This window comes from Echiichthys vipera (assembly GCF_963691815.1).
Source record: "Echiichthys vipera genome assembly, chromosome: 23".
In the NCBI taxonomy this organism is placed as follows: Eukaryota; Metazoa; Chordata; class Actinopteri; order Perciformes; family Trachinidae; genus Echiichthys; species Echiichthys vipera.
This window is the reverse complement of record NC_139848.1, coordinates 11,963,949-11,978,250: the sequence shown is the minus strand read 5'-3', so window position 1 is coordinate 11,978,250 and position 14,302 is coordinate 11,963,949. Positions and strand designations below refer to the sequence as shown.

Genomic DNA, 14,302 nt, shown 5'->3' with positions numbered 1-14,302 from the left:
TTTAGAGAATTATTTACAATAAGATCATTTTGAAACGCAAATGAATCAACGCTGATTTTTGCAGGGTGGCAAAAACGATAACACGTGGTAGTTGATGACAAAGTTCTTATCCTCCACAAATATAAAATTGAAGAAACTCCATCCCAAATTACAGTGAACCCTACCAGAGATGGTACATGTTCACATTATTGTGACTTACTCAGCCCTGTTCTTTGTGCTTCCATGCCTGTGTTATCAACTTTCGTTCCACTGCATCTATCTCGTCCCCCAACTGGTACAAATATAGTAAAACTCCCCAACAAAATCTACCAAAAAAAAAGCATGTCAGGTTAAGAATAAAGCTGCCTTCAGACTGGACCCAATGGATTACGTACAAAGTCCATATACAGACGTGATTACACGCAATTTTAAGTGACGTGAATCTGACGCGATACAACGCGATACATGCGATGTTGCATCCAACGCCTCATCACGCAAGTTAAAAATATTGAACTTTTCAGGTGAATCTGCGTGATGCTGTATCGTGACAGCCAATCAGTGTTGAGATTCTCCCTAGTTGGCACTAGCATAACTTTGAATTTATAGCACAACACAACCGTATAATAGGGTTTAGCTGCAGTCTTGGAGACCACCTCAGGAGTTGTTTTGTCAAAGCGCAACCCACCAATGAGCAACCACCAACGAGCAATTCGACTGTTCCGAGGCAAGGTCAAGGCTGCTAGCTAGCTGCCTCAGAGAAAATGGTGGGAGAAATTGTTGTTATATAGGCGGGTTTGCATCAACACTCCAAACTCACAGATGACACAATTGAAGCGATGATGCAAATATGATCATGCGACGCAATACTGGTGTTCCTTGCAATTTAATCGCAGCCATCGCGTCCAGTCTAAATGCCTCATGAAAAATGCCCAGAAGAGATAAAATGGATCTCTTGATGAAGAAGAGAAAGAGAAACACCCCTCCAGAAAACGATGCACTTGTGAGCAGCATGCTTCCATCATTCCCATGCCGTATTAGCTGGGTCCCACGGCAATCAGAGCTGCTGCACTGTCTAGGATGACATGTTCCAGTACTTCACATGCCAGAGAGATCAGACATGAGGCCACATAACACCATGTTTGCCCAAAGAAAAACAGACAGGAAGCCTCACAACACCAAAAAGTTTCACTATATACAGATGATGTTGTAATGTACATTCATGCACAGATAAATATCCCTGCATTTCAGGATTTTTAGGGGAGTGTTGCCAGGGCTCAAAAAATTCAGAGTTAGCAAGGAAGAGATTAAAAATGAACTTTACAACAGCAGTAACACTTACATGTGTTGCATATTTGCTGAGAAGAAGGAGGAAAATCGTTGACTACCACACTTAGTCCTGTATGTTTTCTGGGTACGCATGGGTGCTAATCCAACACGTTTTAAAAAGCGCCAGACCACATGCTGTCTTATAAACAGTGCACAGTACTGGTTTTTGCTGGTAAGCTAATGTGGTTATCCGTCTACTTCAACACAAACAGAAGAAGCTTGTACACTGCTTTTGAAGGAATGGAAATAACGTGTTTTCATGTCACTCAGGAAAATGTTCAGCAGTCCCTCTGCGGGTGGATTCTAGCGTTGAGGGTGGGGAAATTATTATTCATAGAAGAAATGGGATGAATTCTAGACAAATTGATAAGGGGTCATTTTTCAGTGGACATGAAAATACATCAGCACACGTTCTGCTTGGTACTATTTCAGGCTTGGATTGATAATGCACTGGAATACTGCATGCACTCTTCCTCGAACTGAGGTCACATCAAACGTACCCACAGTGCATTCCCGTAATGCCAACCTCCCCATGCTATGTGTTGCCACATAATCCGATTTGAGCTATCAGATAAAACTAATATCAAAGCCTGTAGGTACATTTGATCGATGCTGCATGTGATGATGATTTTATGACTTTAAAGAGCCCAACTCTGAGCTACAGTACCTAGTCTCCACACCAAGGTAAATAGTTGTGGCACTGGAGTACATGTGAACGGAGAATCACAATGATAACCAGCTCAGAAGGTCGGCTCCTGTAACCACGTAACCTCCTTGGCACCGCTTTGTGACTTTGTACTCTCATCTCCTTCCTCGTCCATACAGAAGCTCGACACAGAGCCCCGGCCTCTGAGCTCATCAGAGGGGAGCACAGTCGATATCCCCCCACCAGGAGATGGGGTGGATTCAGTAGAGCTGGAGCCAGAGGAGTCACTGGAACCAGAAGCCTGCTTCACAGAGGGTGAGAGGGATGTGAGGATGAGGGGTAGGGGGAAAGTGGGACAGAGCGAGAAAGGTGGGAGTTGAAATACTTTCCATAGCACATTTCAAGACGCAGAGTACATCGCATTCGCACCAGTGTGTTTATACTTGCTGCTGAGTGACAGCGGATACAAATGCTCAGTAGGACAGAAAGAAAAGCAGTCTGCGGGATTTGTCTGGGTTTGCAATGTAACATGACATTTATTCTGACACAACTCCAGTGCAATTCTGAAACTGCAAGTCCCTATCCCTATCTGAGGGAAGAAGATGAGGTTTATTTTGGTTTAATCATGCACCTTTAATCAACTCCATACTCATTCCTGTGGTTATTTCTTACGCCTCTCTCCCCACATTTCTTCCCCATGCCGCCAGGTTGTGTGAGCAGGTTCCAGTGCTGCCAGATTAACGAGGAGGACAACTATTTTAAGAGCTGGTGGACACTCAGGAAAACCTGCTTTATCATAGTGGAGCACAACTGGTTTGAATCCTTCATCATATTCATGATCTTGCTCAGCAGTGGAGCACTGGTGAGTGGGTGTTTTTGTGCGTGTGAACATTTTCCTCCCTTTGTGACTCAAAATGATTTTTCTGACATCTTTTGCGATTAAAAACATTGAGCGGAAAAGCAGTTAGCACCATCACATCGCAGCAAGAAAACCTAATTCACACCTCATGTTTCCAACAACAATCTTTACTATCTATTCCATTGTGTGCAGGCATTTGAGGACATTTACATCGAGCAGCGGCGGACCATCAAAACAGTGCTGGAGTTCGCGGACAAGGTCTTCACTTACATATTCATCCTGGAAATGCTGTTGAAGTGGGTGGCATACGGCTTCGTCAAGTATTTCACCAATGCCTGGTGCTGGCTCGACTTCCTCATTGTAGACGTATGTATATTCAAATAAAGCTTTCAATCTGCCATTAAGTCAACACAAGTCGGTTCTCATTTAAGTGCATTTTATATTGTGTACTTTTCTGTGTGTGTTTTTGTGTAGAACGTTATACCTTTTGAGACCCTTTTGTGTCTACCTATAGAGTGTTTGTATTTTATTGTGCACTGTATTGTGTTGTATCTACTTGTTTAGGATGTTGCACGTTGTCCATAACAAACTTAAAACATAAAATGTAATTAATTAATTAAGACTTTAAGAAATAGTTTGATATTTTGAGGAAACACTTTCTTGCTGCGAGTTAAATTAGAAGATTTATAACAACACTATATATCTGTGCTAATTATGGAGATGGTGCTAGGATGCAATTAGCTAAGCCCTATTCTGTGTAATAATAATTATATTCCAAAGAGACAAGTGTCATCAAAGGAGTATGACAGGTTATGTACGCCGAGCTACACATACGCTAAATGACCTTAGCAATTGCACACGCACTGACGAGCACAAGATGGAGCTTGGTGGTAGTGGGGGAGGGGAAGGGGCGTGAGAGTGGTAAACTTTCAAAATCTGGCTAAGTGCCCTCGAACATCCAGACTGGCTGACTGCAGCTTCATAGGAAAATTTACAAGGAAATGATCTATGAAGACCAAAAACCTGTTTTCTTCCAAAAAGGATTAGTGAGCTTCAGAGGTGTTGGTGGTGTCGTTTTAAGCTTTGGACGGGACTCTGCTAGCTGTTTCCCCATGTTTTTATACCTTTTACTATGCTAAGTTACTTTCCTTCATTAGTAGTGTACAGACATGAGTGCTATCTTCTTTTTTTCAACAATATCTTTATTGGAATTTCATTTTTATAAAAGACCAATACAAGAACAAATAAGAGCAGAGTAGTGTGTAAATGGTACAGAAGTGTACAAACACATTTTCAACAGTATACACACCTGCTCCATACAACCGTACCAACAAGATGAAACGAAAACATGGCGGTCTGGGGGCTTCCCCAATGTAGGCACATAATCACAGTCCACAGAAGATACAGTAACATATAGTCCAGAAAGTAGGAGAAGAGGAAACTGGGACATGCAGGTTCCAGGCCCGTCCATCAGGTGCCCCAAATCATTGTCCATCGTATAATTGATGAAACGGCCGCATACATTTTGCAATGCCTCCTGCCTGTCCTTAAGAGTGTAAGACATTTTTTCAAGAGGTAAACAAGAAGTTAGTTCCCTAAACCAGAGTGCTATCTTCTATTTCCTCTAACTCTAAGCAAGAAAGCAAGTGCCCAAAATGTCAAACTATTCCTTTAATGGTTATCATAGATATGAATACACTGACGCGTTCATTGTCACATCGCTTTATCTTAAGTTCTTTGAGAAAGTTTTTTTGGAGATACTTCTGTTATTCATGTATTCAAGACTTTAAATTCTTTATCATCTTTTTAATTATGTGCAGACTCATCATTCATTCTGATTTCTCACCTTTTACCCTGCACGTCTCTGTCCTCGTGGTCTCTCAGGTGTCCCTGGTCAGCCTCGTAGCCAATGCTCTGGGCTACTCTGAGCTCACTGCCATCAAATCTCTGAGGACGCTGCGAGCCCTCCGGCCTCTGAGGGCACTGTCTCGGTTTGAGGGCATGAGGGTACGGACATCTTGGAATAACAGGGACACGTAACCCCTAATTATTGTGTTCTGCCCAGGACTGCTGAAAAAAACAACATAATTTATATTTCAATTTTTAGTTTCTTCTGGGTTTGATGTTTGTTAAATGGGTTTAGCTTGTTAGGGGGGGGCTGACTGTAACACTGCTTGCTTATTACCTGCTAACGTCTTTACTCTGACTTCTGTAGAGTTATCTTTTCCTTGCGGTTCAACACTGTACTTCTATCTGCATGCCTTTCTTCACATTGTGTCAATGGATTATTGTATACAGCTGTTTTTCTGCTCGTGTGGTGCCTTTGACCTGTAATTTTTTTCTTTGTTGTGTCTTTTTTTTCATTTACAGTCAAACAAAATGTTGTGACTTCATCCCGCCTCTCTAAGGTTTTTTTCTGTTTTGCTATTTTGCCTTTCAAATGTTAACTTTTTCACCTTTCACCTTTTTCCAACTGTCATGTTGATAAATGATCTTTGTAGATACGTATGGCATGTGTGCAGACGTTACATATTAAATACAGCTTTGAATGATATAAGTACACCATGTATTTGTAGATCAGCCTTGGCTGTTGTTCTGAAAACCGTAGCTTTACGGCTCAATCAAATCAGGTGTCTTATTTAAGAACAGTTAAGTGATTAGATGATTGTAATGGCCACTTATCACAAATCATACAGCCTCTATTTTGGCAAGCAGAGACCTCCGTTTGACCGTCATTAGAGCGCTGAGTCCATGCGTGTGCTTCCACCTCTCCAGGTTGTGGTGAACGCGCTGCTGGGGGCCATCCCCTCCATCATGAACGTGCTGTTGGTCTGCCTCATCTTCTGGCTCATCTTCAGCATCATGGGCGTCAACCTGTTTGCGGGGAAGTACTATTACTGCGTCAACACCACCACGGATGAGATCCTCCCCATCGACGTCGTCAACAACAAGAGCGACTGCCTGAACTTGGTCAACGACAGCGCTCGCTGGAAGAACGTCAAAATCAACTTTGACAATGTTGGGGCCGGCTATCTGGCTCTGTTGCAAGTGGTGAGTTTCCATGGCACAGGCGGCATTACGAAGACGAAAATGTCAAAATATGCACATGTACAAGTATTTATGACCTGCTGCCAGTTTAGCATGCAGCCGACCGCACCTAATCACTGATGCCACTTTGTGAATGGTGTTTAAATGTACAATTTAACACGGCAGAGGGTTACAGAAGACGATTAGAGGCACAAAAAAGAAGAAAAAAGTAAAGTATTTTCTGAGATTAAAGTGAGAATTCTGACTTTATAAGACGTTAAACTCAGGACGCAAATATGTTTTTCACATGTGGCCCTAATAGTCTTCCACAGACAGCAAAACATCAGATCATCAATGCAAAATCTATATTCATAAACAGCTATATGAAATACTGATGTTGCGTAATATATAGATACGATTAAAATAATAAGAAAAAAGAGCAAAGAAATACTATTACAACAGCTAAAGATCTACACATTAGACCACTAATGGTTATTGTCGATGAATCCACTGTTTATTTTCTGGATTAAGCGTTTAGTCTATGAAATGTTAAAGAATAGCGAAAAATCCTCAGTTAGTCAATGATCAGCACAAAACTATATTCATGAACATCCATATCAAACACCGATCTTGCATAAAATATAAATAAAGTGAAAAAAATCGGTTTGCTTAATTGTCGAACTCGAACGACAATACGAAAAACGTATTCAATTTACTGTCATATATGACAGGAATGACTGCAAATCATCACATTTGAGACGCTGTGTACCAGAGAATATTTTGAATTGCACTCTCACACTCTCACACACACACACACACACACACACACACACATATAAATATACAGTATATACATACTCTGTGGGCTAAGTGTCTTCTCTCCATGGGGGATATGGAATCTTTTCTTGCATGCTCACTGTTATATAAGGATAAAAGTATAAAAGTGCCTTTTATGAGCGTAGAATACACCTTGTGATGTAATGAGTGTTATGTATTATGTGAGGTGATTCTGTTCCATCCCCGAGCAGACAAAGTTACGGTAATAATGTAATAGCGACACCTAAACGTTGACCCAAACTCGCCAACAACAAGGGCGTTCCTGAAGCGAATAACATCTCGGTCATGCCATGATGAGCTAGCAAAAGAAACCTCTCACTACTCTAAATGAAAGCTGAGCAAAAAAGCTCAACTGATGATGAAGGTTGTGAGGATGGTTGTTTGAGATGATCCCCCACCCCCACCATCCAGACTGACACATTGACTCTTCTTTCATCTGCTCTTAGGCAACATTTAAGGGTTGGATGGACATCATGTACGCAGCCGTGGACTCTCGAGACGTAAGTCCCTTGGTGCTTAACGGAGGGATTTGTCAGTTGTAAGTCAACGGGGATGACACACAACTTATTAAAGCCACTTACATTTTTCATTCGTCCTGTCTCGTGTGTCTAGGTGGAAGACCAGCCTGAATATGAAGTGAACTTGTACATGTACCTCTACTTTGTCATCTTCATCATCTTCGGCTCCTTCTTCACCCTCAACCTGTTCATTGGTGTCATCATCGACAACTTCAACCAGCAGAAGAAAAAGATAAGTTGCATTTAGTAGCTATCAGAAACGCAGATGTTTGGAATGGGAATCACGTGCAAAATGCTAAGTATTGCCTTTCTATATCATCTCCTCCATAACCAGTATTTAGTTAATATGCAGTTTACAAAATACTGGTTATCCAACAGTCAGGAGTAGAGCGTACCTGTCTACCAAAGCTGTGTATGATGGTGAAACATCGGAAAAGGGAAAATAACAGTCACATTTTATTTGGTTGGTGTCGATGTAATAATATTTCAAAGTAAAGATGAAATCCGAGACAATCCCGGGTGGTTGGTCCACCCCTTTAGCTCTTATTAATGTTGACACTCGCAGCTTTGGTTCTGCGCTGCGTTGTTATTCCACTTGCAAGGGAACACCAATAGGTAAAGTCCTGTGCCACACTGTCAACCGCATGCATAGCCTGGATACAAAGAAACCCCGATTTAGCCAAAGCAGCCCCACAGCTGTGTCAAAGAAAGAGCAGAGCTACGGAATAATGATTATCTGCAGCACGGTGAGGACCTGCCGCTGCCAAGGGTTACTGAGGGCGCATGAGTCACTGAGAAACACACACAAACGCACTCTCCATTCAACCAAGCACTTGCAAGTAGGAGGGGGTTGCACTGTGTTTGCTGCATGCTGGCAGCTCTGACTTGACTGAGACACCGCGTATCAGTTTGGTGAGGTTGGGCAGCCCCACAGCCGCGGCGTCGCACAGATGGTTGTTCAGCGTTGACACCAGTCCTCCCTCCAGACACGCATCATGCACTCAGCGAGCAGCACTGAGAGTGCGAGGCGTGCCGCATGCATCATAGCGTGAGGACTTGCTTTGATTAGTGAGAGCATAATGAGTGTGTTGGCTGGAATTTGGATATTTTTGGAAATAATTTAGAAGAGCCTCGAACTTCGTTTAGATCTAATCTTGATGCAGAGCTTCTGAATCCCCCATACTGTTACGCTTAAACAGTGTGTGAGATTTATTTTAATGTGTCCCAAATCTGTTCCAGGTCAAATATTACAGTATTCCACACTGGCCACCACGCCAGTGTAAGCATCCCATAATGCAATGCAGACGGTTTTCATCGTCGATAAATCCGTCACTTATTTTCTCAATGAATCGCTAAGTTGTTTGGTTTATATTGTGTCAGAAAATGGTGAGAAATGTGGATCAGAGAGCCAAGATGACGTCCGAAAATGTCTTGTTTTGTCATTTTACATTAAAGATGCTGGAATCAGGGAATTTTTTAACTTGTTTTTTTCTGTAAAAAACGACTCCAACTGATTCATTGATTATCAAGTGAGCGATAATCATAGTTGCCGATTAATTGAATAATTAACAACTGATTGATTATTCGATAAATCCCCTGCAGCTGCAACAGATAGTGACCCGATAACACTTCAATTTACATTTCTACATATTAAAATTATTTAATGTGATTGTGTCACCTGCCACTGTTGGACTTGCTGCTTACCGCTTGTTGGTAGAGCTGCAGTTTGTATGGGTTACCATGGTAACGGCTCTCAGGAAGTGACTCGGAACAGCTCCGTGCATCTAAAAAGATACATACTACTGTTTATTTATACAAAAGTATGTTGAACAATAGTACGTATGTATGTATGTATGTAGTGCAGATGCAACCAAAGACTATTCGCTACACATAAAACTAAATACATTGAACCTAAATTTCAAGAGTTTTTAATCATGATACATTTCTCCAATGCAGAGTGAATATAGGGATGTACTGTATGATCATGTAATCAAAGAATAACAATAATGTGATGTGATGATTTTGCTGGTTTTGTTCTCAGACAAGCTTTATGTGTTTTATTGAGTCAGAGAACCAAACTCAACTTCAGTGCAGGAGAAGCACACCTGTTTTCTGTTCCCCACAGTTCCCTTAATACAAAATGTTACGCAACAGAAGTGTCCTATTATGAAGAATACAGTTTCCTCTATCTTCAGCACCACACATTTTCTAAGAATATCCCCAGAACAAGTGAAAAAGCGTTTCAGACAGAGGGCGAATACAGGTATATTCAGACTGACAGGGTGAGACATATACTGGTTTATGAACATTAAAGCATGTAAACAAATTCTTGTCAAAACCCAAAATAAGCAAGTATGAAAATGAGCATAATATGTCCCCTTTAACATCGGACTCTTCAATAACACAAGGATGACAAAATAAAAATAAAGATTACTCCTCACACTACTCAAAGTGACCTATCACTGAAATGCACCTTTCTCTCTCTTGCATCCTAAAATCCACATAGCATATTGTAATATAGTGTTTATCGGAGATACTGTACTTTGATTTTATTTTATTTTATTGTTGTTCATATTTTATCTTATTTTTAGTACTTCTGATTGCTCTGTACCGCTGCTACGATGACCTTATTTCCCTTCGGGGATAAATAAAGTTATCTATCTATCTATCTAATCCCTGTACTCTGAATCTGCCTTCCTCAGTAGCCAGTGGTACCAGGTACCAGTTCATAATTTGGACCTCTGCCCTCTTTGTACAAACCCAGTTCCGATGAAGTTGGAACGTTGTGTGAAACGTAAATAAAAACAGAAATGCAGAATCCTTTTCATCTTATATTCAATTGAATACACTTCAAAGACAAGATATTTAAGGCTCAAACTGATAAACTTTTTTTTTTTTCTTAATGCAAAAATTCACTGATTTTTAATTGGATGCCTGTAACAGGTTCCAAAAAAAGCTGGGACAGAGGCATGATTACCTCTGTGTCACATCACCTCTACTTTCCCCCTCCACTAAGCATTTGGGAACTGAGGACACCAATTGTTGAAGCTTTGTCGGGGGAATTCGATGTACGACTTCAGTCGCTCAACAATCTGGGGTCCCCTTTTGTCATATTTTGCGCTCTTTTACTACAAGCCACTGTTGCGGGAATTTGGGATATGTGTAATGAATAATCATAGTTTTGTCAGGTCAGACACAGTTCAGTGTCTCCTCTGTCTCAACTTCTTAATGGATAATGCAAATAACTAACTCATGATGATATAATGGCGTATTTGTGCATCTGCACCCTGTGTTAGAGACCTTGTGATGAGAGAGGTTCAAAATGTCTGAGGCATGTTTTTGTTTGGTCTAAAGACGTCACCCCACCAAGGCTATTCGCGTCCTGTCCCTCTCCCTAAAAGACTGTGCGAGTTTTGGCTCATCGTCATTCCTGCTAGTCTCTAACTTTGTGAGGATGCAGGGGTGAACGTATTTTTGTCTGCAGAGGAAAATGCTTTGGCAAAATAAACCACGGAGAAAAAGCCGATCCTGTTTGTTGATCTTTATTGAAGGATCCATTTCCACAACACCACCCATTTGTGCTCACACAGTAGTTCACAAAGTGGTGAACCTCACCCCATCCTTGTGAGAATGAGCCTTTCAGGGATGGTCCTTTTATACCAGGCATCAAATTCAAAATGAGTGAATATTACCAAGAAAACAATAAAGTTCATCAGCTTGAACATTAAATATCCTGTCTTTGGAGTGTATCCGGTTGATTAAAGGTTGAACGGGATTCGCACATCATTGTATTCTGTTGTTATTTACATGTTATACAATGTCCCAACTTGATCGGATTTAGGGTTGTAAATCATATATGACATCAGGCTCCGTGTCATGCTAAGAGCTGCAACTAACGATTGTTTTACGTCTATAATATGTCCGAAATCTGGTGTATTGCTCTTAAGTTTACATTGCTTTGAAACCTGTAAAAAGATATTCTTCTATGTGGTTATAACCAAGCTGCGTTGTCCTCCCTTTACTTTGGAGGTCAGGACATCTTCATGACCGAAGAGCAGAAGAAATACTACAATGCCATGAAGAAGCTGGGCTCCAAGAAACCCCAGAAACCTATCCCCAGGCCAACAGTAAGACTCTTTAGGCTTAACACCGCAAATACCTTTACCTATGATTGTACATGATGCTCAGGGTCTCTGCAATCTACTGTTTTTTCTTTTGTCTCCTTAAGCTACTTGTGTGTGTGTGTGTGTGTGTGTGTGTGTGTGTGTGTGTGTGTGTGTGTGTGTGTGCGCGTGTGTGCGCGTGTGTGTGCGTCTGTGTGCGTGTGTGTGTGACTTTTAAAGGTCAAGTCTTTTCTATTTGATGCTTTTAATGTTAAATTATTTCTGCGCTTTTAAGGGATTGTATTGTCGTTTACAATGACACCAAAGACCATTCAATTCTATTCTATTCAGACCTCGGTTCTTACTAATAAACTAAGAGTGTGCAATGACTGCTGTCCCCTGTCCTTCCTTGTCCTCTGCCTTCAGAATGCGTTTCAAGGCTGCGTGTTCGACTGCATCACAAAGCAGGCCTTCGACATCGTGATCATGATCCTCATCTGCCTTAACATGGTGACCATGATGGTGGAGACGGACGACCAGACGCCAGACATGGACAAAATCCTCTACTGGATCAACCTGGTCTTCATCATGCTCTTCACCGGGGAGTGTGTGCTTAAGATGATCTCTCTGCGTCACTATTACTTCACCATTGGTTGGAATATATTTGACTTTGTGGTGGTGATCCTGTCCATTGTAGGTAAGGAGATGTTAAAGGTGCCTCAGCTTTCCCAGGGGGTTCTGGGTAAAATGGCGCGCTAAATGTTAATTTTTTAAATTTTCTTTTGCAGGAATGTTTTTATCTGAAGTTATCGAGAAGTACTTTGTGTCCCCGACGTTGTTCCGAGTGATCCGTCTGGCCAGGATAGGCCGCATCCTCCGCCTTATCAAAGGTGCCAAAGGCATCCGGACGCTACTCTTTGCCTTGATGATGTCACTCCCCGCCTTATTCAACATCGGCCTCCTGCTTTTCCTCGTCATGTTCATCTACGCCATCTTTGGCATGTCCAACTTTGCCTATGTTAAGCGGGAGGCTGGAATCGACGACATGTTCAATTTCGAGACCTTCGGGAACAGCATGATCTGTTTGTTTCAGATCACCACCTCAGGCGGGTGGGACGGCCTTCTGGCGCCCATACTGAACAAGAGGGAGCCCGACTGCGACAGCCAGATGGAGCACCCGGGCAACAACTACAGAGGCAACTGCGGCAACCCATCGGTGGGCATCTTCTTCTTCGTCAGCTACATCATCATCTGCTTCCTCATCGTGGTCAACATGTACATCGCCGTCATCCTGGAGAACTTCAGCGTGGCCACGGAGGAGAGCGCCGAGCCGCTCAGCGAGGATGACTTTGAGATGTTCTACGAGGTGTGGGAGCGCTTCGATCCCGGCGCCACTCAGTTCATGGAATACAGCAAGCTCTCTGACTTTGCGGACGCTCTCGATCCGCCGCTGCGCATGGCCAAGCCCAATATGATCCAGCTCATCTCCATGGACCTGCCGATGGTAAGCGGCGAGCGTATCCACTGCCTCGACATCCTGTTCGCGTTCACCAAGCGAGTGTTGGGCGAAAGCGGCGAGATGGACGTGTTGCGCGGGCAGATGGAGGAGCGATTCATGGCCTCCAACCCCTCCAAGGTGTCTTACGAGCCCATCACCACCACCCTCCGGCGCAAACAGGAGGACATGGCGGCCGTCATCATCCAGAGAGCCTTCCGCCGCTACATGATCCGCCTGGCCATGAAGAAGGCCTCGGCCCTCTACAAGGAGAAGCTGAAGGAGGGCATCCGCGACCCTGACAAGGACGTTATGGTCATCTGCAAGTTCACCGAAAACTCCACCTCGGAAAAAACGGACATGACCCCCTCCACTGCCTCGCCGCCCTCCTACAACAGTGTCACGAAATCAGACAAGGACAAATACGAGAGAGAAAACAGGGAAAAAGACAACAAAGGGAAAGACCGAAAGAAATAGACTTTTTTCAAGAGGAACAAAACATAATAATGCATCAGAGACATAAGGGGGAAATTTGTTTACAGCTTCTAAGGGGGGGTAGATAGATTTACGCTTGTGTGTTGATTGTTAAGAGATGAGGTACGCTATGACAGGCAGGCCTAAAACAAGAGTGTGGTTATGTCATATGTGAATATATGGGGTCTTCTCAGAGGGGTAATGTGGAAACAAATGATCCAGCAGACTTTGCCAGAGATCGAGCGGATCACAGAAAAAAAGCCTCTCTGCAACACGCTTGTGATTTTCCTATTGGTTGTTGTTACTATCTGACACACTTGAGTGTACTGTTGAGTTGTCTGTAGCTAGTGCTGCTGCTACTACTATAAATCCAGTGTCTTGAATTTAACAATCGCCGTATCACTTAACAAGTACTCTGCATTTAGTTTTTGTCATTCTTTGGTTACAAGGTTTCTTTTTTTTATCAGAAAGAATGTTTTCTACTTTTTTTTGTGCGTTATTATTGTTGTGAGAATGTTCCCACTGCTTTCACTGTTGTAAAATCACCGAGGGCAGACGAAGTCAATGCTGGGATCGACAACGACCATCTGAAACTACAGTGCGACGGACAAACACATTGTATATCCACTGGTGTGTCATCAGTGATTGTTGAAATCTGTATTGTGCGTCTATCTGGACTGCCATCTCCCCGTTTCAATAGAGAACACAAGTGTCTGAATCGAGAGAAGCTGAATGTATGCAAGGGATGGGACACATTTAAAGAAATCGTGAGACGTTTTGGGACATATTCATAGTCACTTTTTTTTAGAAGGGAAGATTCATACCGCACTCATATCTGTCACGTTAGCTTAACTTAGCATAAAGACTGGAAGCAGGGGGAAACAACCTGACTCTGCCAGATAAATTGATTCCCATTTGCTCTGCAGATCCATCTGGGAACTCTTGTTCAGAGATCTTTTGGAAGGAGCAAAAATGCTGGTTGCTGATTGGATAAACCATCACCATATGTTGGTGATAGACGGGTCAAACCAACCTATC

General features: G+C 42.5%; 1 protein-coding gene across 1 annotated transcript in view; it reads left to right on the top strand.

Annotated features, from left to right (window-relative positions):
* The window catches only part of LOC310964782 (sodium channel protein type 2 subunit alpha-like), a gene marked incomplete at its 3' end in the record, with an annotated part of 45,278 nt that extends 32,011 nt beyond the window's left edge, over positions 1-13,267 (top strand). The window contains exons 18-27 of the mRNA XM_083938041.1: positions 2,131-2,266; positions 2,659-2,813; positions 3,003-3,176; positions 4,695-4,817; positions 5,586-5,861; positions 7,121-7,174; positions 7,287-7,424; positions 11,215-11,319; positions 11,722-11,992; positions 12,084-13,267. Coding sequence (XP_083794167.1) covers positions 2,131-2,266; positions 2,659-2,813; positions 3,003-3,176; positions 4,695-4,817; positions 5,586-5,861; positions 7,121-7,174; positions 7,287-7,424; positions 11,215-11,319; positions 11,722-11,992; positions 12,084-13,267 — 2,616 coding nt within the window. The remainder of the gene's footprint in view (positions 1-2,130; positions 2,267-2,658; positions 2,814-3,002; positions 3,177-4,694; positions 4,818-5,585; positions 5,862-7,120; positions 7,175-7,286; positions 7,425-11,214; positions 11,320-11,721; positions 11,993-12,083) is intronic.
* Positions 13,268-14,302: the final 1,035 nt, after the last annotated feature.